Below are 27,982 nucleotides of genomic sequence, written 5' to 3' on the forward strand. Positions count from 1 at the left end.
GCCGGAGCCAAGGAAGACCTGCGGATCCCGGGCCGGGCTGCAGCGGAGGCCTGCGGACCCCCAGAGGCGGGCTGACAGCAGAGGCCTCCCTCTGCATGCACCTGCCTAACCCCCAGTGTGGCTCCGCCCACCCGTGCCTGCTGTGCATGCCACCTGCTGAGCTGTCGTGATGTTACGGCGTCCCAGGCAATTTGCATATTATATAGGATTCCAAAATGTCTTCCAAAGTAACTGTACCATTTTGCATTCCCCCCAACAACGAATGAGTTTCTATTTCTCCACATTCTTGCTAGTTTTTGGTATTGTCAGTGTTTTGCATTTTGGCTATTCTTATAGGTGTGCAGTGGTATCTCATTGTTTATATTTATTTGAAGACTACTACACCAGTAAAATAATATTTACTGTAAACTGTAATTTAAAAATAAAATAAAAATTAATACACCACGCAGATACCAAACTCATTCCCAAATAGATGAGCAAAAAGGAAGCCATGTTTTTGCAATGGTATAGACTGAAAGATAGTTTCTTAAAGGGTTTATATATATTGTAAAATGGCTTTAATTAACCTCAGGTTAAATGCTATTTCTTCAGAAAATTTTTCCAATCTAAGTAACTTCTCTTGTTATCATTTCTTATACTATGTATTTATATACTTGTGTGATTATTTGATTAACACCTCTATCTCCCATCAGTCTTTAAGTTCCATAAAAATAGAGATTCTGTGGATCTTGTTTACTGCTGTGTTCTCAGAACCTAGCACAGTTATATTACTCAGTAAATATTTGTTAAATGAATAAATTAATTGATCTGTATGCAAAGATCTGATAAAATGTCTAAAATATAGCAAAGGTTCAGCAAATACTGTGAGATTTAAATGGAATGAAATTAAATTTTGAATTACTGATAATGATGGATTGGTAGATAAAGAATAGGTTATTGCCCTAACTGGTTTGGCTCAGTGGATAGAGTGTTGGCCTGCGGACTGAAAGGTCCCAGGTTCAATTCCGGTCAAGGCATGTACTTTGGTTGTGGACACATCCCCAGTAGGAGGTGTGCAGGAGGCAACTGATAGATGTTTTTCTCTCATCGATGTTTCTAACTCTCTATCCCTCTCCCTTCCTCTCTGTAAAATATCAATAAAATATATTAAAAAAAAGAATAGGTTATTAAGAGAAAATTGAGGGGTTTGGGAAGATATACCTAATCTTGTTAACTATTGATTCAACAACTATCTCGGCTTCATGTAGCTTGCTGTCTATAAAAGATTAATGAGTAAATATATAATACATTGGAGGGTGATATATGTTTTGTAGAAAAAACAGGGAAGAGGCACAAGGAATATTTGGGTAAGGTTGTACACTGAGCAAGCCAAATTTGATTGTAATTTATAGGAGGTAAGATAAAAAGCCAATATAGGTTTAAAGCAAATGCAAAGGCCCTGAGGTGAGCATGTACCCAGAGTCTAATGTGATGGTATAAGTTATGGTGGTTTGGATGAGGGTAATCACAGTAGAGGCTCTGAGAAGGGGTTGAAATACCTATATTTTGAAGAAGAGTAAATAATGACTTGCTAAGGGATAGGATGTGGGTTGTAAGAGAAAAAGAGCCAAGATCCTCTAAGGCCTGAGCTACTAGAAGGGCATTATTGCCATAGGGATGGAGAGGACTCGGGAAGTATAGGGTTTTTTTTTGCGGGGAGGCAAGCAATAATTTTTTATGTTAAGTGTGAAATGCCTATTGTACTTCAATAGAGATGTGTAGTAGGCAGTGAGACATGTAAGTGTGGAGTTCAGGGGAGAGGGATGGAGAGTGTACATTTGGAAATCATCAGCATATATATATGATATTTAAAGCCATAACACTGAAAGGGATCACCAAGGGAGTAAGTGTCAGACGAGAAAAAGTCCAAGTACTGAGCCTGGGGAAGTCCAACATAAAATAGGGCAGAAAAACACAGAGGACACTAGCGATGACTACATACTCAGCCTGAAGTTGTCTTAATGAGACTAATACTCTGATGAATGATAGTTAAGAGGGCAAGAGAGTAAATTATTGTTAATATGGAATTTGGAGAAAAATAGTTTGAAGCTGATGAGGTCTTTAGCCAAATTACTAAAGCTTTAAGGACTGCTGTCTTTATAGTAGCCAAAATCATGGGAAGATAGTTCAAATTAAAGAATTTGATTTGCTCTTTTGGTATAGTTTCTTATCCTATTTTTAGTGATGGATTAATATATTATCCTCCTCACCCCCCTCCCTCCCGTAACCTATTGATGGATAGAGTATTTTGATTGAACACTCAGGATTAACCCATTTCTATAGTGAAATACTCTGCAGTAAGGGTGCCTTAGGGAATACATAAAGATCTGCCTCTTGCCACATAACATTTGTATGGGATTATTTACATGTATGAAGAATTTAGTGTTTCACAAAGATTATTCACCATAGAGTCACCTTAAGTAATAACTCTCCATTGTATGTTTGAATTACAATTTTTGATTAAAAAAATATCTTTTTAGGGGCATGTCAGATATGAAATAGATCCAGTGTCTTTTGAAGGTATACTGAGAAGGGAACTCTTTCAGTCAATGAATACAAGGAAACAATATTTAAAGGGACTAAGGACATTGATTGAAATCTTATTTGTCTCAAAACAAGACAACTCTCTGTACTGTCTGCTCAATTTATCTGTAAATCAAAAACTTTTCTGAAAAATAAAGTCTGTAAATTTAAAAAAATGCTTAGAATGAAAGGATAACACAAAGATAAGCAGGCACTGCTGGTTTGGAAGAGAAGTAATTATTTTCCCAAGTAAAAAGCCCACTATATAAAAAAAGATAATAGCAAGAGTTGGTGAAGAAATTAAAACTCTCATACACTGCTGGAGAGGTTGTAAAATGGTGTGGCTCCTTTGGAAGACAGTTGGACAGTTCCTCAAAAGTAAAACATAGAATTGCCATATCATCCTTGCAGCATTATTCACAATAATGAAAAGGCAGAAACAACTCAGATGCCCATCAACTGATGAATGGATAAACGAATAGTAGTATATCCATGCAATAGAGTATTATTCAGCCATAAAGAGATATGAAATGCTGATATATACTACAATGTGGACTAAACTTGAAAACATTATAAATGCAAGAAGTCAGACACAAAAGGCCACATATATGATCCCAGTTAAATTAAATACCCAGAATAGGAAAATCCATAAAGTTAGAAAATAAATAGTGGTTTGCCTATGGGTGTGTGTGGGGGGGTGAGATGGGGAAGGTCTGATAGTGGGTATAAAATTTCATTTTGGAATGAAAATATTCTAAAATTAGATTATGGTGATGGTTGCACAACTCTGTAAGTATACTAAGAAACATTATATGCTTTAAACAGGTGCTCTTTATGGTATGTAAATTATCTCAATCAAGTATTTATAAAAGCCCAGCATGAATGTGGTTTAGCTTGATTGAGATAGCTAGTGAGGGATTTCAATGAAGCTACTCAATAACAAAATACAGATTGATTCATATTAACTCCAGATGATTACATGGATTTTTTTTTTTTGAATAAGCAAATCCCTCATGTTACCAGCAATCTGAAGATCAAATAACTGACATTTCTGATCAGGAAACCCTAGGTTTGAAGGGATAAAATAGTGATCAAGGTCTGTAGGCTATATGATGAAAAAACTTCCAATTTTTTAAAATTTGAAATGCTACAACATTAGAAAAATAATAACAATAACAATAATAACACTTATATGGCTTTATTATGTGTCAGATACTGTTATAAGTATATTGTGTTTCTAAACCTCTGTTTACATTGATTCAGTGGTTTAGTGTTGACCTGTGAACCAGGAGATCGCAGGACATGCTAGGTGTGCAGGAGGCAGCTGATCAATGATTCTCTCTCATCATTAATGTTTCTATCTCTCTCTCCCTCTCCTTTCCTCTCTGAAATCAACAAAAAATATATTTAAAAAACAGTTTACATTCTTCCAACCACCCTATAAAGTAGGTACTATTCTCATTTTTCTGATGAGAAACAGGTATAGAATGGTAAAATACTTTTGTTCCTGGAAATGGCAGAACTAGGATTCTAACCTAGGCAGTCTGGCTCATGAGCCCATGCTTGTAATGACTATGCTAGAGGTGTACTGACACAGTCTCATCCAGGGTTACTTAAAGTTTATGGCAGGTGAGCAGTAAAGAATATTGATTTCATTAATTCCCCTATCTTTATAGCACCCTGGGAGAAAGAAGTTCAATAGCTGTGGTTGGTCACTCTTTGACACTTAACTGTAATACTGGACTGAAATTATTTTCCTAGAGACATGCAACTAAATATATTTTTTTCCTCTTATTCTCCACTTTGTACTGCTTTCCCTCTCTTCCTTCTTTTGGTCTTCCTTCTCAATGACCTCCTTCATCACTAGCCCATCACACACAGATGAACTTGTTCTTGTCGTGTGTTAAACTACTTATTGAAAAACTTGGAATTATTGATACAGATGCCACTAGTTTGAAATTTAATAATGTGGACATGGGGCTAGCCTTCTCACTGTCTCTCATCCTGTGCAAAGAAGTGTGTTGTTAGGCTTATAAATAAATTTATGGGAGGAGTGATTAAACTACTATGAACCTGATTATAAGTACTTTTTCATTCACTAAAGTATATCATATAAGGGACAACAGTTTTGTTAGCCTAGCCCAGTCAGGATATTACATGTAAATTAGAGTAATGATATTGCTTTTTAAAAAACAAATGTCTTCATATCTTCTCAGAATGGCCACTTTGCATTAATCTCAATTCCTAAGGTTTCACTAAAGGATATTTCTTCTCTTTATTCAGTGTTATAGCATCAATATTCAGTTTTATTTTGGGCTGTGCCTAACTCATTATAAACATTCATTGTACATCCTTGTCTATCCCATTCATTTAGTAAATAAGATAAACAATTTAACACATCATTGTATAAAACTACTAAGGGACCTGGTAATCTTAAAGTAGTAGTTGGAATTTTGGATTATGAGTCTGGTTTTCACATTTGAAATAACCTCTAGCCATTCAGCTATAATTGCCTGGTTTAGTTTTCTCACTTTTTAACCCATCTCTTGAGATGACATGACACCAGTTTGCTTTTATGTGGGAAGTGTTTTAGTATTTGTTAAATGGCCCAGTGGGCAAATCTGTAAAAATATTATGAGTGATAAAAGCACAATGAACAGTTTTGTAAGACAGTGTGGCATTTCACTGGGCCAATGACTGTGTTATCTCAGTGTGTTTATCAGCTTTTTAGTGCCTAATGTCAACACAATTGAGACAGAACTGGAACTGATGTAGATTTATTATAGTAAATAGGAAATATGACTCAATCACAAACCTAAAGAAATAAGAGACCCCCCTCAAGCTCTTGGTCTTACATGATTTTAGTCCCCCCAGTCCTCTGGAGCAAATGAATCCTGCCTGACTCATGGTATAGAGGTGTTTTGAAAAAACAACAACAATAACAACAACAGGAACTGCTTTGTGCGTTGAAACAGACTCTGAGACCCTAGGTCGTTTCTAGGACTCCTCATGAGAGGGCTCTTTGAGCTCAGTGGCTGATTATGGTCCCAACAACTTGTAAATCCAGTGGACATATGGTTGGGTAGTAGCATGTTAAGCTCTTATGAACTTTACCCTGCCATAGGTGATCCATTAGGTGGAGCACACCTTTCCTTTTCAGCAAGGCTGTGAGACTATGGCTTCAAGGCTTAACTGCATCAAAACTTGTCTCCTGGCACCATGTGATCATATTTTTATATTCTCATGCCTTAGCATTTGATAGTATTGTGCAAAACAACTACCTCAGAAAATTTTAAGAGTGAAAACACATTGAAATCAATACTTGGATATTATACAATGCTATATTGATGATCTAGTTGTACTGTGAGGGCTGTTCTTAAGTGCCGTGTCCCATTAGTTCAGATTTCTAAATTTGCAGATTAACTCTAGCAGCAGGACATATCAATAGGTTTCCTTTTGTAAATACCAACTAGGTAATCCCCCTCAGTATGGTTTATACTTTCAGGAAGCCATGTACTTTTTTTGAGATATTCATATCAGTGTGGTCTGTTCTTTTATAACTCACTTTTCATGTTTGTTAGCAAATATCCTAGGGAAACATTACACTTCAAGAAATTCCAGCAAGAATATAAATCAGAATTCTTATGTTTAATGCTCATTGAACTAGTAATATTGCTTTGGAGAATGTATCCACAGGCATTAAACAGACATGTCAAATATTTATACAAAAGGATATTTATAGTGGTATTATAACAGTGAGAAATTGGAAATAACATAAATGTATAACTATAGGGAAATGGTTAAAATATATACTTATGTTGAAAAAACATGCAACCTTTACAAGTCATATTTTTCAAGAAAACTTAAATGACAGAAGAATACACAATATAAAGCTAAGTGAAGAAAACAGATAAAAGAGAATAACTGTGATCATCTCTGGATGATACAATTATGGATAGCTTTATGTATTTTCAAAAATTTTCTAAAATGAATAAAAATTGCTATTATAATCAGAAAAGAATCATGAAAATCATATGTAGATCAATATATATCTCTAACAAATCCCAGCAAAGCTGGGGCAGTTTTAATACCTAGCTCTGAATAATGAATGTTTGTGGGGTAGGTAAACAGATGAATAGACAGATAAATGAATGAATGACAGTTGACACTTGTAGGTACCATAACTGGGTTTATGTGACTGCAGAAATAACAAATAAGTATTTTTTGATTAAAAGGAGAAGATTTCAGTTCAGCCAATGGTTTGAAGGATGACATGGAGGGTAGTGAGGGAATCACAAAATAAGTGAGTGGCTGACAGCAGCCAGGGAGTTGTGGTCAAGCCTTGGGTCCATTGCTGCCCAGCTATCAACACCATTTTTTCCTCTTGAAATTTCTCTCATGCCTGCTGATTTCACTGGTCTCTATTCAGTTTGGCCAGTTACTGAGAGAATGAAGTCAAAGTCACGAGTTCATTTCCCATTTGAACCATGTACACGTCTTCATATAGAAAAAGATATCCCAAGGCTAACTCCAGCTGGCCAACTCTCAGAGATGGGCTTATTGGTCATATGGATAAACAGGTGAGTGTGGGTGGATTAGGGAAACCTGCCTTTAACACTTCTGAGACCACCCAAAATGCCCCTGCACAGAGTGCTTTGTGTTCTTATGTTCTTGAAAGTAGTCTTCTGCAACTGGTATGCTCTGTATAATGTTAGCTACCTGAGAAGTCAGTATAAAACTTAGTCATGTCACAATTTTTATAACAAATTTACAATAATCTGTTCATGGAAATTATACATGGGACTGATTGACCTACATTTTATCATATAAGGTCTTAATATCCTTTGGCTATTTTGATCAAATTGCTAAATAGAATCTGGCTTTTTTGCACGTCCATCCAGAGACAACACTGGATGCATGAATGAAATCTAAATGTTTCTTCTCCAGTGCATTCCCTTATCTGTGAAGGGGCCTGCGTCAAAGAAAGCCATTAGACTTTCACATAGCATTCTGTATCTTTGCTCTTGGTGGCTTTTTAAATGCAGTGTTTTTTCATTGCAGTTACTGTTAAACCCAAGTGGATGATTATAGTGCCTTGCTTGTATCTGCTCTGCCTTGATCCTGCTAAGATATTAGATTCACTGTTTGTGTTTTTCAACCTGAGTCACCTCTCATCATTCATTTTTAAAAACCTTATTTAGGGATTGAGGAATTCACAGCTCTGAACTGTGAATTTATGTATTTTCAAAATTGTTCTTGTCCTGGAGGTCATAATATCTACAGATATGATGGACTCGCTTCAATTGGCCAGCTGGTTGTTGTATTCTTCAGGATTTTTAAGGAAGAGGGAGAAAACATTTTCTAAGCACTAACAATGTTCTGTAGTTTATTAGGCATTTTTTACATACATTATCAGAGTTAGTCTTCACTGTGACCAAATAAGGTAGGCATTATTACCACAATTTTACAAATGAGGAGACTGCAGCTTTGAAAATGTAAATGGCTGATCATAATTTGAACGCTGGTCTATGGGACTTCAAAGTCTTTGATTTTTTCCACTGCACATACTGACTCCCAGGGATAGCAGGTTTCTTAAATGGAACTTAATAACACCATAATCACCTAGCTTCTCCTCAGCTCCTGGCTTTCTCCTGTAACTAATTTCCATTATACTTTGCTTGTGTTACCTTGATGAGATCAGTCCTTTGCAGCAAGGCCAAGAAATTAAGCTTTGAACCACTAATAAGGAGGGTAGTCATTTGAGCTGGCTTTCAATTTTGTCCAAAAACTCAGTTACTGTTTGTGTTTTACCTAGTTCCCAATAACTCATAATCCAGTCCAAGGGTGTTCCTTATTGCTGGCATAACTGGTCTTGCTGGGTGCGCAGTACTTCAACACATATTGACTTCCATCATCCTCTCGAGAGCCAAAAAGTTCTTCAGTTGTAGGAATATAAAACCTATTATGGTGAAGGCAAGCACAGTCTTCCCCTGGTCCAAAGTGGTAAGCAAAGCAACTGAAAAAAGATCTCACAAAGGAGAGTTTATGTATTAGAATAAATTAGTGAGAAACAGGCCATTTGTGCTGAAAGTAAAGGTTGAAGACATGGATAAAGGAATTTTTGAGAGTATAGAAATGGAAAGGGATGGTCATTAACCTCTGAACAACTTAGGGAAAGCAAGTTGGGAGTTCATCTAAGACTGTAGGGGAATTAAAACCCAAGTGCAAAGCATCCAAGTTCTCAGGCCATCATTTTAGAGATACAGAGAGGTTAACCTTCCAAGGCTGTTTTGGTACCAAATCCCAGACAAATTAATGCTGTTGAGGTTTCTTCTTCCCACCTTTTGTCTATTCAGCTTTCTAGGGAGATAATCTAGTTTAGGGCCTTTAGTGACAAACTTTCTAGGAATCCACTGTAGAGACCAGGAGGTTGAGGAGAGGGTTACATGGAAGCTCAGGAAGGCTGAGTGTAGTTCCCGGGTTTCTTCCCCACTCTGTTCTTGAATTTTTGCTGCTAGACTTGCCAAGAGGGAACCTGAGCATAATTCCCAGATTCCAACAGTTATTTTCCGTACCCACAGAAAGCAGAAAGAGGCACCTGCTCCTCAGCTGGTCTCCTGAGCCATTGTGGAGATATCCTTTTATGCGACTGGGTTTCTTAGGAAAATGAAAGTTTGGGAATAAATGGAAGAAAGTCAAGGTCTAGGGAGTAAAGTGGGTCCAGTATAAAGAGTTTGGTAGTGTCTTTCTTGATACCGACCCCTTTTCCCTCTTTCTCCCCTTTCTGTGTCTCAGAATTTGTGGTTCAGCATTGTCATCAGCAAGTAGCTACAAATTAAGTAAGAGGCCAACAGAGGAAGGGGCACCACAGAGTTCGAAAGGTGGTGGATTGGGAGAGTTAATAGAAATAATCACAACTAGGCTATTTCCCAGAGAAACACTGTCTTGAACACCATGATGTGTGGGAAAAGACACATTTTAGAATCTAATACAGGTTCCTACATTTTGTGCAAACTCAGTACTTAAAATGTCTTATTTATATCAGGGGGACAGGATTCCTCACTTTACCAAAGCAATCACTATAGTAAAGTTAGAAAGAATAGAATCTCAAACATACCAAAAAAGAACAGGACCTAATTTTTTCTAGTGCTGTGCTGTCCAATATGGTCTAGCCACATGTGGCTATTGAGCATTTGAAATATTGCTAGTTTGGATTGAGATGTTCTGTAAAGGTAAAATACACACCAAACTTCAAAGATTTAGTGTGCAAAAAATAATGCAACGGTTTTTTAAAATATTGATTACATTGAAATAATGTTTTGGCTATATTGGATTCAATAAAACAATATTAATTTCACCTATTTCTTATTTTTTAAACCTGTTTAATGTAACTAATAGAACATTTAAAACTATGTATGTGGCTTGCATTATATTTCTATTGGACGGTGTTGCTCTATTATATTAAAAAATAGGGTTTTACTTTTAAGCATCTTTACAGTAGTACATTTCTTTTTAAAAATACATTTTTTTATTGATCTCAGAGAGAGGAAGGAGAGGGAGAGAGAGATAGAAACATGAATGATGAGAGAGAATCATTGATTGGCTGCCTCCTGCACACCCCCTACTGGGGATCCAGCCCACAACCCAGGCATCTGCCCTGATGGGGAATCAAACCATGACCTGGTTCATGGGTTGACGCTGAACGACTGAGCCATACCAGGTGGGCACAGTAGTACATTTCTTGCTTTAAGTAAGTATATCTATACAGGAGAAACAGACTTATTGCAAGAGAAGGACACAGGAATGGAGATTTGCAAGTGGGGAAACTGATTATAGAAGAAAGTCAGCAACGTGCCTCATTTACCTCTCAGTCTGGGGTGAGGGGGTGTGGGGTGATAATCAATTGCCTGATATAAGTGCATTCATTCCCCTAGCTCCATCTGATCTTCTGGTTGGAACCAAGAGAGAGGAGGGAAAGGGCATTTTGAAACTTCTTTCCCCTTACCGTCTTAGCCATCGAGCTGTGGGTGGGAGATAGTGGCAATGTGACAGGAACTTTCCCTCGACACGTCTGGGCCACCATCCCTGGCCAAGAGAAGGAGGAGGAATGAAGCGAGCCCCTTCTTCACTCCCAGGGCCATCTGGTAGAGCTGCTGCCGCACCTCCTTCTGCCAATAGGCGTAGATGAGTGGGTTGAGCAGGGAGTTGCCCACACCAAGCAGCCACAGGTACCGTTCCAGTACTAAATAGAGGTGGCACTCTTGGCAGGCCACCTGCACAATGCCAGTGATAAGGAATGGGGTCCAGGACAGAGTGAAACTCCCAATGAGAACAGCCACAGTGCGGACAGCCTTGAAGTCGCTGGGAGTCCGTGGGGGCCGGTAAGCTCCAGCTGTGGCTCCTGCATGTTCCATCTTCCGGATCTGTTGGCTGTGCGTAGAGGCAATCTTGAGCATGTCGCAGTAGAAGAAGACAAAAAGGAGCAGGGCTGGGAAGAAGCCAGCACAGGAGAGCGTCAGCACAAAGCGCGGGTGAAACACAGCGAAGAAGCTGCAGGGCCCCTGGTAGGTGGTCTGCTGGAATATGGGGACTCCAAGTGGGAGGAAGCCAATGATGTAAGACACCAACCACAGCCCAGCAATGCAGGCTCCAGCCACAAACCCATTCATGATCTGGAAGTAGCGGAGAGGCTGCTTGATGGCAAGGTACCTGTCAGAGGCAATCAGCATGACTGTGAGGACAGAGGCAGCTGCGGAGGAAGTGACAAATGCCATCCGAAGACTGCACAGGGTTTTCTGTGTGGGTCGAGCTGGGTTGGAGAGCTGGTCAGTGACTAGGCCAGAAATCGCCACGCCAAGCAAGGTGTCAGCCACAGCCAGATTCAAGGTGAAGCAGAGACTGACACCATCATTCCTGTGGATCAACAACAGCTCAGCCACGGCCACTAGTGCATTAGCAGCAATGATGAGGGAGGCCAGGACAGCAAGGATCACTCCAAATGGGAAAGATGACTCCATGTCTGGAAGTGGCAGGATTTCCACTTACCAAGGCATGCTGGCTCTCTAGATCAATTTTTCATGGGCTGGAGGAGAAGCTGTGGATTCAGAGCTGCAGCATCATTCTGGCCATCACTGACAGTCCAGGCTGGCAGCTTGTCATCTTTGGGATCCTGATGGTTATTAAGAATCACTCACCCTTCCCTTTTCGGTCCTCAGCCTCTTGCTTCTCCAGCTCTCTGAAGGCAGCAATCCCTGTGCAGACCTCCCCTGGGCCCTGAGCTAGTCCCTCCCCCTCCAACAACCAAGTTACTAGACAACTTGAAAGTACCTGGTGCACACTCTCACCAGGCTCTCTCTCCTTTCACTGATGCTTCACAGACTTTGGAGGGACTGGAGCATTCAGCAGATCTCCTGTCTAGCAGATGATACAATTGACTAACCACACCTTTTCTTCTCCACAGCTTGATGTAAAATTTCCACTTCTTTTCTTCCTCAGCCTCAAGCTTAACAACTAATCTCATCTTAATCAAGCATTTGCTCAATAACTAATTCTCAGTTACTATAATGACTGCTTTTAATGAAGCAAGATGATCATAATCAGTTGAAGTGGGAAGTGAGGGCAAGCAAGCTATTTCAGGGCCCAGCACACTTCCAGGGGATTTATCATACATTTAAGCTGTTTCTTATCTTTTGCTTCCTAATACCTCAGATTCTAATTTTCTTAAACAGGGTGTGCTGTTTCCCTCTTTCTCATCCCTCAGAATTCAGTCAGTTTGGGATTTAGAAGGGAGAGAAAAATCAAGCTGAGAACTGTAAATAGCCTTTATTTCATTTAGAATAGATCCCATCCCCGTCTAAGGCTGTGTCTGTGAGATATACACACTGAAAAATTTTCTGCACCATGCATGTCAGGCCATGTTTCTGGTCATGAATAGTAGCTGCCAGCCTTGCCTTTATCTTGTAACCTTGCCTTTCTTTAAAAATTGTTTAAAATAGATTTTTATTGATTTCAGAGAGAAAGGGAGAGGGAAAGAGAGATAGAAACATCAATGATGAGAGAGAATTATTGATTGGCTGCCTCCTGCGCACTCCACACTGGAGATTCAGCCCACAACACAGGCAAGTGCCCTGACGGAGAATCAAACCGTGACCTCCTGGTTCATAGGTTGACCCTCAGCCACTGTGCCACACCAGCTGGGCTAACCTTGCCTTTCTTGATCTTTGTCTTTCTTGATCCTGTAAACCTAAGATATATCTGGGTCAGGAGAAGAGGAGGCGGACAGCATTCTAGAAAGTGTCTGCTCTAATGTTTGTGGAATTTTCCATTTTCCAGGGATAGAGTTAGGTCAAAGGGTGATAGTGTTGTTGAGGCAGGTGAGATAGGCTCAGGAAGGGCAGCTGTGTAGGTCACTCCTATTTTACCGTAGGTTGTATATCCATTTGCTCAGGTACATTAGAACTAACCTTTTGCCTGCTGCTCTCTTCTTGGATACCAAGAAGAGAGGGGTGGGGAGAAGAGTTGTTAGAAGCTTATTTACACAGTTCAGGTGACAGCACAAATGGGAAAGGTTATTTTAAGTGAGGGAGTGGAGCAAGGTGCAGAGTTGGAGGCAAATATATTCAGATGTTTTGACAGACTGAGTGGACCTTTGGCAGATGTTTTTCCTACAAAGGATCAGAAATGCTGTGGCATGGGTATTTCAGTTGCCAGCCTGAGAACTGTTCTTATTCTTTGTTACATCCATTAGGCGGCTGATTTCAGTTGCTTGGCACCTGGCCTAATTTTATACGTGGATCTAAGATGTGCTTGTTTCCCCAGCCCTAAACTCCATTCATGGAGTCAAGATAGCCCAATATGCTCAGACTTGAGAGTGCATCAGAATCCCCTATGGGGCTTGGGCCTCATCCCCAGAATTTGGGATTAATTAGGTCTGCGGTGGGCCTGAGAATCTGCATTTCTAACGACTTCCCAGGTGTTGCTGATGCTGCTGGTTCAGAACCACTTTGAGAACCACTGCTCTAGTGAAATGATTCTTAACCTTAGCTGTGTAGTGGAATTACTTGGTAATTCCAAAACAACTGACATTTTGGCCATACACCAAGTGGTTCTACTTTCATTAGTCTGGGATATGACCTATGCTTCTGGAGTCTCAAAAGTTTCTCAGGTGATTCACATATTCAGGCAGAGGTGAGAACTATTGTCAAATGGCAAAAACACAGGCTTTGGAGTCAGGACACCAGGGGTCTGGCCTAATACTATCTGTGATTTTGCTTGGCCAAATAACTTCACCTCTCTGACTTAGATTTGACCGCCTCATGTGTATCATTGGAGCAATAATAGCTACATTACAGTGTTGCGGGGATGATAAAATGAGTATGATGGATATGAAAGGGCTTCATAAACTGTAAAATGTTACACAGGTATTTTTATTGCATGTCTTCTAGTCTCTTGTTAATCAAAGTATTTATCAAATCAGGTATTGGTATGACATGAGATCTTGGTAGAAGTACAGAATTTCAGGTCCTACCCAAGACCTACTAAAGCAGAGCTTCCATTTAAATAAGATTTCCAGGTGATTTATATGCACCTTAAGGTTGTACTTTTCTCTTTCTCACTCTCAGGTACCTGGTTGTATTAGTTTTCTCTCCTGCAATAACAAATTGCTGCGAACTTAGTAGGTTAAACAACACAAATTTATTTAAATTCTCCAGGTCAGAAGTCCAAAAGGGTCTTAAGGGGCTCAACTCAAGGTGTTGGCAGGGCTGCATTTCTTTTAAGGGCTCTAGGGAGGATAACTTGCTTGCCTTTTCAGCTTTCAGATGCTTGGTACATTCCTTGGCTCATGGCACATCACTTTGATCTCTGATTCTTTAGTCACAACTCCTTCTCTGACTCTGATCCTCCTTCCTCCCTCTTTAAAGACCTTGTGGTTTCATCAAGTCTTCCTGGATAATCCATATCTTCCCCATCTCAAGACCCTTAACTTAAAATACCTTTTGCCATGTAAAGTAAAATATTCACAGGTTCTGGGTATTAGGACATGCGCATCTTTGAGGGGGGAGCATTATTCTACCTACCTTATCAGTATTCTCTGCTGCCAGGTCTCTTCTTCCTCCACCCCATAACAGATGCTTTTCTTAGTCTGCTATTTCTTTGCCCATACCCTAAACATTTATTTCTTTTCCTTTAACCATAAACATATCCCTGTTTCTGTCTTGTCCTCTCAGGAACCCACAAGCTGATTCAAACTAGTATAGGCAACCTTGTAAAATACTAAGCTGCCTGTCATTGGGAATATGCAAGCAGAGGCTGAATGCTCACCTTCCTGGAGGGCCTTAGATGGAATTCCTGCAGTGGTGCAAAATATCATTACTCTCATTGAGTTATCTTTCAGTTCCTACACAATCTGTTTTTGATGGGCCCCTGGAGTCTTTTCTCTCCCTCAGCTCCCTCCCTTCTCTCTTAGCTACCTCCACTTCTATATCAGCCTTGGTCTTTTATACCCCTTTTCTGACACTACCACATGGTCTTAACTGTGCATCCTAGGTGTGTGCCTATACAGTGAGGTCAAGACCACAGAGAATGTGGTTCCTTCTTGGGATGTCGGTGGCTGGAGCTTATAGTCCTGCTCCACTGGAGTTGGCTGAGGGCTTTCACAGTCTCTAGAATGGAGTGTCAACAAGGCAAACAAATGAGGGATTGATAAAGGGAAGGAAGGAAAAGGATAAGAGGGTTTACTCTCTGGTCAAACTATCCCATAATGAATGCATTAAAGGCTGGTCATACTGGATTGTCACCAAGCAAGCAAAAGGATGCTTCATCCACCCTGAGGGCATGGGGCTGAGGACCAGAGGTTTTGGCTGGAATGGGAAAGGAGGAGACACCTGGCTTCAACACAGCCCACCTTCAGAGCCAAGCCCCTTGAAAAGGAGCTCTAGGAAGATATCCAAGGCAAGTTGTGCCTGATTTCTCATGGTTCCTAGACCAGCCATCTGCCTGTGATGGTTTAGTTGCATCTTGCCCAAGGACAAAGGCAGCAGTAACATTTAATATTTTCTTCTGAATGACTAGACTCTTACATCCATTACTATGAAATATTACGCAACTGTGTGAAAAATATGGGATAAGGTTTATACGTCTTGACACAGAGAGACCTCCAAGCTATGTTGTTGATTGATAAATCAAGTCACACATCAATATATAGATTCTGGGCTCCACTTATGAAAATAAAACCCCAAACCCAATGTATATGTGTGTATAAATGCACAGAAAGGAGATTGTTAACAGGCAGTGAATAATTTTTAGGAGGGGAGTGGGATTGGTGGGGGAGGGTAAAAACTCACTGTCACAATTTACTTTGAATATTTTCTGACTTGTTATATATTTTCATACTGAGAATATAGTCAAGTAATTTCAAAAGAAAAAACCTCAAAACTCCCCCTTCCTATTCTAGCTTAGTCATTAATTTGGAAAGGCCTTTTACAGACCACACAAAAATGCAGTGTATATTTATATCTGTATTTGTAGATATATTTATATACATGTGTATATATTTATGTGTGTATATATAGTTACCTATATTTATATATTCTTTGCTCATATTTTTACCTGTGTGTGTGAGAAAGGGTAGGGCAAGATAGGGTGGGAGAATCAGTATTTGAGGCTTTAGTCTCTCCTTGAAGTGGGAAGTACTTTGAGGAAACAGACCTAACCTTCTGGGGGCCCCTGAGCCTTCTTGTAGCAATGATGATACCAGCTAACATTTGTGGGGCCCTTAAGTGCTGAGTACTGTGCTAAATATACAACATGGAGGAGGATTCTTGTTTTATCCTCACAACATTTCTAATACCTCAGTTTTACAGTTGAGGACACCAAGGCACAGAGTGGGTGAATTATTTGCCCAAGGTCACACAGCTTGTAAGCCATAGATATCGGAAATTGGCATACAGGCCATCAGCTTGTGTAGGACAGCCATCAAGAGTTTGTCCTATCTCATATCAACCATAGAGACCACATATTGTCCTCTTTTCTTGCCAGTTATGTGCTTCTGTACCTTTGCACATCCTATTACCTGTGACCTTCAACTTGACACTTTTATGCTTTGGGTTTTTTAAAAATACATTTTTATTTATTTCAGAGAGGAAGTGAGAGGGAGAGAAAGATAGAAACATCAATGATGAGTGAGAATCATTGATCTACTACATTCTGTACGCCCCACACTGGGGATGGAGCCCGCAACCCGGGCATGTGCTCTGACTGGCAATTGAACTGTGACCTCCCGGTTCATAGGTCAGTGCTCAACCACTGATCCACACTGGCTGGGCATATGCTTTGGATTTTTTTTAAGGTGCTTGAGCTGAGATTAAGTAGAAGCCCTTTTTTTTGGTTGTTGCTAAAGCCCAGTGATTGTGGGAAATGAGGATAATTTTTACCCTAAGCCCAAGGAAATATATAAATCTGGATTCATACCTATATACCTCTCCATTTATCTTCCTGCTTCTTTCCACTCTTGCTATTGCCTCTCTTATCTTCATCCACACTATGGTTATGGTCTCTTAACTGCTCGTCCTGTTTCTCCCCATGCTGATATCCCTCTGCTAGCATGTTTATTGAGTGCTTACTCCGTGCCAGTTACTATGCTTGGAAAGAACTTTTCATACATTCAAGTAACATTTTGTGAGCTAGATGTTATTATCCCCAGTTTACAAATGAAGATGAGGCAAAAGGAACTGCCTAAGATTATGCAATGGGGAAGGGGGGACAAAACTGGGATTGAAATCCAGTTATCCTCACTCGTGGCCCAGGATTGGAATCCAGTTATCCTCACTCCTGGTCCAACGGTCTTTTGGCTACTCGTGTTGCAGGGTGTGTGGTAGGGTGAAAAATGACCCCCAAAGATATTCATGTTCTAATCCCTGTAACCTGTGAATATGTTACCTTATGTGGCAAAAGGGCCTTTGCTGTTGTGATTAAGGCTCTTGATATTGGAGATTATCCTGGATTTTCTGGGTGGGCCCAATGATAAAATCATAAGGGTCCATATTAGTGGAAGGTGGGAGATCAGAGTGAGCAGTATTAGGATATATGACCACAGAAACAGGATTTTGGAGTGATCAAGGAAGGGGTCACAAGCCAAAGATTGCAGATAGCCTCTAGAAGCTGGAAAAGCCAAGAAACAGATTCTCCCCTAGAGCCTCCAGAAGGAACCAGGCCTGCTGATACTTTGATGTTAGCCAAGTGAAACTGAGTTCAGATGATTGATTTTGAGAACTGTAAGCTAATAAATTAGTGTTGTTCTAAGTGCTAAATTTGTGGTAATTTGTTAGAGCAGTAACAGGAAATGAATAAACTGAGCTATAGGGTTAATATGAGGAGACAGTTAAAAAAACTGTGTCCTGGTTATATTGCTGCTTGGCAGTGCTTACTGACTAAGAGACATTTGGTTGCAATACTACAAAGGTTCCTACTTAGCCAGGAAAGAGAAGCTTGAAGGCCAAAATGCCAATGACCAGGAAGCCCAGCAGAGGGCAGGCACTCTGTAGGGAGAAAGCAATCCTTGGAGAGGCTTTGCTCCCATGTAGCTATATAAACAGGTAGGTCTCTAAAAGGAAAGATTGTTCCAGGCACTTCTGGATTTCTGTGTGATTGTGTTGCATCTTGGCCAAGCCTTCATGCAGGCCAGAGGAGCATGGTGAATATGAAAACCTTTTCATTTGCCACTCGGGATCAGACCTTTTTTGCTCCTTTTATTTATTTACTAGAGGTCCGATGCATGAAATTTGTGCATGGGTAGGGTCCCTAGGCCTGGCTGACGATCAGGGCCAATCAATGGGGCAACCAGCAGGGCGATTGGGGGGGGGCGGCGCTGGCACCCACCTTGGCCGGCCTGGTGCCACCTGCTCGCCGGCCCTGCCTCCCCGCCGCTGCCACCGGTCACCTCCCTCTGTGGGGCGACTGGCAGGGCAATAGGGGGGCCCCTGCTAACATCCACGTTGGCTGGCCTGGGGCCTGTGGGCTGGGGGCAGCTCCTGCATTGAGCGTCTGCCCCCTGGTAGTCAGTGTGTGTTATAGCTACCAGTCATTCCACCGGTCATTCCTCTGTTTGGTCAATTTGCATATTAGGCTTTTATTATATAGGATATTGTTGGGCTAGTACTTTGAAATCCTTTCCTCTCATGCAGAGTAGGAGTTGGGTAATGAGGCATACACATTTTTGATTCATTCCCATGGCTTATGGAATGGAGTGAGGTGAGAGGTGAAAATATATATTCAATTAATACTTCTTGCATTTTTCATTGAAAGTAGTTTTTGAAGGCTATTCTTCCAAAAAGACTGCACTGAAGGGGTCATGCTAGCCTGAATTGTGTATTGCAGCCATCCATATCTTAGACAGCCATTCCAACTTTTCCCTGAAAAGCTAGTGGTAAAATTTGGAGATTAAAACAATTTGGGGGTTATAACAATGGCTGGGGATATTTAGAACATGAGAAGGTTATTATTAATATTAGTAATACCTACCTCTGATCAGACAAACTTTACATGCATGATATCATTTAATTCTCACAACATCCCTGTGAAGTGATATTATCACCAATGCACCAAGAAATTATTGAAGCCAACTAAATTGATGAAGGTTTTACAGCTAGCAAATGGTGGAAGTGGGATTTGAGCTCAAGTCTGTCAAGACTCAGAGTTTAAATTCTTCTAACTTGCTACCTGTTCTCTCCGGATGGTAAGTTGCTGAACAGAGATAGAATAAAAATGTGTGGCATCATTCTATAGCTTTGAGAACCTGTGTTCAACTTCTTGAGGGATGCCAAACCCCAGCACCCACGAGAACAATGCTGCCAGCCAACATGCAATGTCATTGTGGCATGAGCTAAGACAAGCCTGCTCTGTGCTTCATCTCTGAGGGCTTCGCTTGCCCCTCAGCCTGTTCTCTGACCACCTATTTGCTCTTCACAATGATATGTCTCAGTGTTCTGGCTTCTCTGCCTCATGGCCCACTCACTCCTTTCCCTAATCTGCACTATCTCCTATTCCCTGGATCAGTGTTTTACCTGGTACTCCTGGTACTCCTGGTAACTGGCTTCTTTACCTTTGTCTCAATATGACATCCTATAATCTTTCTCAGCAATAGAACACCCCAGGAAAAGTCTGACTTGGGACAGTGAAAATGACTGAGAGGAGGGTAAAAGTTGACTATATAAGGAATCTTTTAGAGAATAGGGGGCGGGGCACTAGTCTTTGGCCTATCGATTGCCTACTCTGTATTTATCTGCTAGATGCAATTGTGATTACCATTTTTGAACTCCTGCTCTAGGCAGGCTCCTGTCATCCCTTGAATATTCTTTTCCATTTAGCTCCATTTAGATAGGCCTAGTTCTGCTCCTCATCACACCTGCTCTGTTTATTCTACTCAGTTCAGTTTAGCACACATGCTCCATAGGCCTGCATGCCAATGGGGACTTCACATTATGAATTTAGAGTAAATGTGATTTGTGATGACAGGTAGATTCCACTTGACTAGAGCCATACACTCCTCAGCAACTTCTCTATTCTGTCCCTTTCTTACTTGGAACTAGATTCTGCCTTTTAAGTCAGCTCATCAAAAATTTTGGCAGCTTCTGAAATGTGTGTTGCTTGAGGTATGGCAAACTGCTGTTTTGGCCTGGACAGTGGAGGAAGGGTGAAAAATGATATCCAGGTGGTAGGAGAACATCTGTTGTGTGTTTTCTAGAAGGCATACTTTCCCCTGGCCTCCTCCTCCTCAAGAGTTTGGGATTCTCTATCCAGCTCCTCAAGTTTCTACCTAAATGTCAGATTGCTGGGAGCAAGCAGCTGTGCTGAGCCTGGGGGGGAGTCAATGGGGGTGCAGTTGTGCTTCCAGTTCATCAATATTTGATTTATATAACTCATGCATGTTTTCCTGCAACAGCTTCCTGCTAAGCTTTGCAAACTGCTCTCAATTATCTGTGGATGACAGTATTCACAGATAATCCTTAGATGCTCTAAGGCAGTGGTCCTTGGCTGTTGTTTCTGAACCATGGAAATTTTTAATTTTTTTTACTAGAGGCCCAGTGCACAAAATTCGTGCACTGGGGGGGGTGTCCCTCAGCCCAGCCTGCACCCTCTCCAATCTGGGACCCCTCGAGGGATGTCCGACTGACTGTTTAGGCCTGATCACTCTCACAATCCAGGACTGCTGGCTCCCAACCGCTTGCCTGCCTGCCTGCCTGATTGCCCCTAACTGCTTCTGCCTGCCAGCCTGATCACCCCCTAATCACTCCCCTGCCGGCCCGATTGCCCCCAATTGCCCTCCCCTGCAGGCCTGGTCCCCCCCAACTGCCCTCCCCTATAGGCCTGGTCCCCCCCAATGGCCCTCCCCTGCAGGCCTGGCCCCTCCCCCCCCAACTGCCCTCTGCTGCAGGCCTGGTCGCCCCCAACTGCCCTCCCTCCCCTGCAGGCCTTGTTGTCCCCAACTTCCCTCCCCTGCTGGCCTAGTTGCCCACAACTACCCTCCCCTGCCGGCCATCTTGTGGTGGCCATCTTTGACCACATGGGGGTGGCCATTTTTGACCACATGGGGGCGGCCATCTTGTGTGAGAGTGTGAGGGTCAATTTGCATATTACCTCTTTATTATATATGATATTTTTTATTGATTTCAGAGAGGAAGGGAGAGGGAGTGAAAGATAGAAACACCAATGACGAGAATCTTTGATTGGCTGCCTCCTGCATGCCGTCTACTGGGGATCGAGCCCACAAGCCAGGCAAGTGCCCTCACCAGGAATTGAACAGTAATCTCCTGGTTCAAAGGTCGATGCTCAACCACTGAGCCATGGTGGCTGGGCACATGTAACCTTTTTAGAATCTGATGTAAGCATGGACCTTCTAAAAAATGCACATGTTCATTACATACACATCATGACTTTAGGTTTATATCCCTAGAAGAGATCCTCTGTTGTTAACACAATACATAATTTCATACTCCCTTTATTTCTCTAGGTAACCTATAATTAAGAAACAGATCTTTAAACAAAACATTTAATCAGTTTTTTTCAACTAAAGGAAAGTGTGGTCCACACCCACCCTTTTAGGTTTCTATTTTGCTTCCATCAGATAGCATTGCCCCAAAGTCTTCAGTATGGGGGCAGGTAAGTACAGGATGGATAGACCAGTATGGGTCCTCTGGAGTCCACTATCCTTATGGGGACATTGTTTGTGGATCAATTGAAATAAGTTGTGGAAACACTGAAAAATTAAAGGTGCTTATATCAAGAACACTTTTTTGCAGAGTTTGACAATATTGGTCACCTCTTGCTCTCTTCTTGAATTCTACTTTCTCATGATGCTTCATTCTCATTTTTTATCTTCCTTCTCAGTCTCCTTTGTTGGCTCCTCAGGCACTTTTGACTCAACAATTTCCGAACTGAATTTATCAGTTTTCTCCCAGAGCAGTCTTCCTTCCTGCCTTTCTTAGTTTGGCAAAGAGGGTTACTGCCCAACTAGTCTCTCAAGCCAGAAACCTAAGCATCCTTCTCATATGTTTTCTTACTACCCACATTTGATTTAGTCAACCTGATATGCCACTGAAATCTGTTCACTTGGTTCCTGCTCACCACAGTCAACTGCTCTCTCAACATCAAGATTTATGTACATTAATCCATCCCTTATACTGATTCCAAGGTGATCTAAAATAAAATGACCATTGTATTCCCAGAGTCAGGGGAGCATATTTGAATTGTCTTTTTTCACATATGTTTTCCCTTGAGACTGAGAATGTTTACCTTTGTAATCTCAGCATCTAATGCAGTGTCTGCATATAGCAGTTCCTCAACAAAAATGGCTGCATTGTTGGTTGGTTGAATGACTGAATGATTGAGCTGTATGATTACTTCTCATTGTCTACAAGCTGTAATCTGAGCTTCTTGGCTTAATCTATAAGGCCCTTCACGAAATGGCCTGAATTCTTCCATCTTCCTGGGATGCCCTACCCCATTCTATCCCCTGGTCACACCATACATTTTTCACACTTTGATGCTGTTGCCTCTGGAGGCTCTTCTGCTGGTTCCTCTGCTCGAAATGCTCTCTCTCCATGGCACCCATCCTCTGTCTTCTGTCTACATGGTGACTGCCATCAAGACCCAATCCAATTGCACCTATCTCTCTAGCTCTCCCCACAACAATCTGCTTTCTACACCCAGCTCCTTCTACCCTCAGTAGTCAGAATGAAATAATTCTCATCTGGTTCCAATAGCATTTCACTCATACCTTCATTATGACATTCATCACTTTGTATTATATTTATTCATATATATATATATATATATATATATATATATATATATATATAGTCTGGCAACATTGTGAGCTGGTCATGGGCAGGGACTGGGTCTTGTGGTCTTATTCTCTGCAGTATCCCCAGCATCTAGCCCAGTACCTGAGCACTCACAAGCACAGTATATGCCTTTATGTTGATGTCCTATGTGTTCTTATTTATTTTTTAAATATATGTTTAAGCTTAAAAAATACCAGCATTGCCTAGCCAGTGTAGCTTAGTGGTGGAGCGTTGACCCATGGACCAGGAGATCATGGTTTGATTCTTGGTCAGGCACATGCCCAGGTTTCAGGCCCCACCCCCAGTAAGGGGCATGCAGGAGGCAGCCGATCAATGATTCTCTCTCTTCATTGATGTTTTTATCCCTCTCTTCCTCTCCCTTCCTCTCTGAACCCAATAAAAAACATATTTTTAAAAAATATCAGCTTGGAATATCACTTCCTTTGCTATCATCCTGAGACAAACCACCATCATCTCTTGCCTGAATTATTGCAGAGCTTCCTAATTAGCTTTTCTGCTTCTATTCCAGGTGCCCCCTATCTGCTCTCCCTGCGCCTCCAGTCTGCAGCCAAGGTGATCCTGCTAAAATGTAAAACAAAATAAAATCCTTCCGTGGTTTCTTGCCTCACATTGAGCAAAATACAAAGTTTCTACTCAATATGGCCCTGCCTGATCTGTTCCTCTGCCCCCCTTTGTCCTGTGCATAGTGGCTAAGGATGCAGATTTTGGAGTGACACTACCTGGCTCCAAATCCTGGCTCTACCATTTGCCATCTGTGTGACCTAGGGCAGTGGTCGGCAAACCATGGCTCACGAGCCACATGCGGCTTGTGAGCCGCGGTTTGCCACTCTGTTGACTAATGAGTTTGCCGACCACTGTCATATACTACCCTTTACCTCTTTGCACACAATATGCCACAATTGCCTAATCCTCACAGCTTCCAACTACACGGTAACATTTAGTCTAGTCCAGTGGTCGGCAAACTCATTAGTCAACAGAGCGGCAAACCGCAGCTCGCGAGCTGCATGTGGCTTGCAAGCCGCGGTTTGCCGACCACTGACCTAGGGCAAGTGAATTAATCACTCTGTACCTCAGTTTAATCTGCAAAATGGGGATAATAGTGTCTACCTTATAGGGTCATTGTGAGAAGTAAATGAGTTAATGTGAGTAAAATACCTAGAAGAGTGTCTGGTACATATTGGCTACTAAATTAGATTTTGTTAAATAAACAAAAATCTCCTGTCATTCTCCTCCTTGCCTGCTCCTTTTCAGCCACTCTGGCTTCCTTATTGTTTCTCAAACACACTCCTGTCTCAGGACCTTTGCACTTATTGTTCCCTCTGCCTGGAACACTGTTCTCCCAGATATCCCATGGCTTGCTCCCCATCTTCTTGCAGGTCTCTGCCTTCATGTCACTTTATCAGGGAGGCCTTCTTTGATTGATCACACTTCGTAAAATAGAAACACTCTGTCACTGCCTGTACCCTTACCCTGCTTTATTTTTCCTTCATAGCACTTATCAACATTGAATATATATTTATACTAGTGACGTGGTGCACAGATTCATGCACATTGAAAGGAAATTAATTAGAAGGTGGCTGGAGGGGTGGGACTGGGTGACATGGGCTGGACATGCTCTGGAGCCAATCTTCCATGGTCCCTCCCTGGCTGGCCACACCTGGGGTGGCGCCGTGGCTTGAAGGGCATCTGTGGAGTGAGTGGGGTCCTTCTGGCAGGTAGGGTCTCTTGGCCTGGCCTGCAGAGATTGGGCCCAAACCAGCGCTCCAACATCCCCTGAGGGGTCCCAGAGTGCAAGAGGGCACACTGCAAAGTTGCTGTAGTACAGGGTGTGGAATGCAAATGTAAGTGTGTAGTAAACCAGATTTGGGGCCGACAGTGTCCCAGCAACAACATAACCCATGGCTGAAAGGTGGAATTGCGCGGCCCCACGAAGAATTGGACTACCTCCTTTCTGGTTTTGGGGTATGTCACCCAAGAACCACCGCTGCCAGGCCACTGCAGCTCGGTAGCTCCTGTGTTGAGTGTCTGCCCCCTGGTGGTCAGTGTGCATCATAGTGACTGGTCAGAAGATTGGACACCTAGCATATTTTCCTTTTATATACATATATAGACTTGAGGCCCGGTGCACAAATTCATGCATGGGTGAGGGCTGGGTGGCCCACCCCAATCGGGCCAGGCCTGCCAGGGGGAGGGGATGCAGGAGGTTGGCCAGATGGTCCCGCCTCTGATTGGCCCCCCCACCCTGATTGGGGGTGAGGGCGGCCAGGGGGAGGGGCCATGGGAGATTGGCCTGCCAGCCCCGCCCCCTGGTTGAACTCCCGGTCAGTTGAACTCCCACCCTAGGGGACAATTTGCATATTAGCCTTTTATTACATAGGATGTTTCTTTTCCTTTTCCCCAACAAGAATGTAAACTGTAAGAAGACAGGAACTCTGCTTGCCTTGTTTACTGTTATAACCCCATCACCTAGAACAGTATCTAGCATATAATAGTTGTTCAATAGATATTTGAATGAATGAGTGAAAGACAAAAGTGAGAATATAAGGTGTAGAGAGCACCTGGGAAGGCACATTGAGCATTTCTTTAATTATTTCTTTATTTATTTAATCAGCTGAGTCCAGTGGCATTGGCAGAGGCAGGTACGTCGTCAGCCTGACCCTTAGCTCAGGTGCTAGGGGGGTGGGTTTCATTATCTAAGTTCAGCCAGTTGCAAGGAACGCACGCAATTATCTGCACTTAGCCAGGAGTGACGATTACAAAGAAGCCCCAAAGAATGAAAAATTACAGCTTGATCTTTAACTATGACTATAGCTTGATCTTTAATCATGATTTCACATAATTTCCTTTGTTTTAAACTCTAGGAAAACTTCCTGGAATTATACTGTATATAAAAAAACACGCTGCACTGGTTCTGGGTCACTGTCTCTCCAACAGAGGACATCTGTCCCACCCGGTCCCAGCATTCTCTACTGTCTCTGTGTCTGTCTCTTTCTTTCATTTTCTCAATCCCCAGCTGCCCCTACTCGGGATTCGTGGACCACTCTCTAGCCGTGCTGGTCACAGTCCAAGAGAGAAATAATAATAAAGGTCATGATTTCTCTTTCAAGATAACATGGCAATACAAATGTAAGCAATATCTGAATAAAGGTAAGAAAATTATCATAGTATAGAAAGGAAAAAAGGGAAAATAAAAGTTTTTCTCCCCCTATGCTCATCTGTTTCCCTAAAGGTAACCATAGTTGTGTATATTTTCAATTTAATTAACCAACTAGTGGCCTGGTACACAGATTCATGCACATTGAAAGGAAATTAATTAGAATAAATATTTTAATATAGCTATTTGCCCTTTCTTTATAATAGAAGTGTCAGAGATGGAAGAAAATTAGTAAAATGTATATGAAAATCCTATATAATAGAAGGCTAATATGCAAATTGTCCACACGGGCAGGCGTTCCACTGACCAGGAATTAGATGTTTGCTGACCACCAGGGGGCGGCGTGGAACATGGCAGGCATCAGGGATGCAATGCTGGCAGTCAGCGGCAGTGGAGGCACTGCCCGCCCAATGTGCCCCAATGAGAGCGGGACCATGGCAGGATGGTGGAGTAGATGAGCCAGCGGCACCAGGCCAAGGCAGGTGCAAAGGGAGGCAGCCACTAGGGACCCTACCCATGCACAAATTTTGTGCACTGGGCCTCTAATAATATATAAATTGATTAATAAATAAACAATAATATGATATAACAACAACAAAGACATGATATAAAAACAACAAAAACATGATATAAAAACAACATTGATAAAAAAATGACTGATAAATTGATTAAACTTATTCTAATATCTCCCTGTATACCACATTAAGAGTAAAAACACTTTCAGAGTGCTTGACTAATTTCCCTTGTGATGAAGTATTTACAACTTTAACTTTAACATCACATGCTCTGCCAATAGTTGGTCTTCAGACATATTCTGTCAACAATGCTGCTTTCTTTCAGCTTCAGAATGTCAACAAAAACAACCAAATTCATGATCGACAATGACAGATCAAAACACATGCGTGCAATTGGCGCCAGTGAGAGCTTTATATGTATTGCACATGTGCGAGTCAACATTTATTTTTAAATTGCCAGTGCACTGTCATATGTACCAGCTGGCAGGTCAGTCGGTTGGATAGTCAGATGGATGGACAGTCGGTCACTTAGCCTTTTATATATATAGATAAGTGTATTGGATGCTTACTTTGTGTGCAGGAAAATGTTTGAGGGCTGAGGTGCTGAGGGTTTAAAAATGCAGAGCCTTTACCTTCTAGGATCTTACAGTCTTTCTGTGGGGAGAACATAAAAGAATTGGGATGTGCTGCAGAATTCAGAAGTGGGAACCATCACTGTGGGCTGGCAAGGTCAGAAAAGGTTTTCTGCATGAGAGATGCCTTGATGTGAGTTTGGGAACTGGGGCAGGTTTCATTCAGCAGGAGGAGAGTGGCCCTGGGATATGGAGCTCTCTCAGCAGAGGTGTCTAGTTTGCATAATGAAAGGGGCCTTTGAGCAAATGAATAGAAGTGGAGTCTGGCTGAAGTTGAGGCTTCATGTTGGAGACCAGTGGGAGGAAAGACTAGAGAAGAGGGGCTGGGCAGTTATAAGAGTACTGAAAGAGTTAGGAGGCATGAGATAATAACTCGGAACAGAAGAACTATGAAGTAAAGAGATTAATTTTGCTAGACATTTTGTTCAGCCTTTCCTTGAATGTGGGGACTGCCTTTGGCTTCCTTAGCATTGTCTGCAGAATCTAGAACTGAGCTCTGCATACAGTGGGTGCTACATGGATATTATTGGTGGATATTACTAATAGCCACCTTGGATAACAAGTTTAGAGGGCCCTATGGACCCCCACCTCCTTCCCATTCACTTATGAAAATCTCTATGTATCATTTTACATACCAATTTCTAAAAATTCCAAGCACATCCATTGAGATATCCCAGGCAAACTGGGACAGTTTTCAGCTCTCCTAGCTTCAGAAAATATCTGCTGAACTCACCAACTGGATAGTAGCAGTCTTGTCAT

The 27,982-nt window shown here is 41.7% G+C and overlaps 2 protein-coding genes across 2 annotated transcripts in view; one reads left to right on the forward strand and one right to left on the reverse strand.

The window, feature by feature from the left end:
• The window catches only part of SLC25A14 (solute carrier family 25 member 14), a 58,184-nt gene extending 34,627 nt beyond the window's left edge, over window positions 1-23,557 (forward strand). Inside the window, exon 11 of the mRNA XM_080652092.1 lies at window positions 23,431-23,557. The gene's annotated coding sequence lies outside the window, so the exon portion shown is untranslated. The remainder of the gene's footprint in view (window positions 1-23,430) is intronic.
• On the reverse strand, window positions 10,572-11,579 carry GPR119 (G protein-coupled receptor 119; the record flags this gene model as incomplete). The annotated part of the gene is made up of 1 exon (XM_080652553.1): window positions 10,572-11,579. One exon carries the CDS (start codon window positions 11,577-11,579, stop codon window positions 10,572-10,574), a length of 1,008 nt encoding a protein of 335 aa, XP_080508679.1.
• Window positions 23,558-27,982: the final 4,425 nt, after the last annotated feature.

The sequence above is a fragment of the Plecotus auritus genome (genome assembly GCF_963455305.1).
Source record: "Plecotus auritus genome assembly, chromosome: X".
Lineage (NCBI taxonomy): Eukaryota > Metazoa > Chordata > Mammalia > Chiroptera > Vespertilionidae > Plecotus > Plecotus auritus.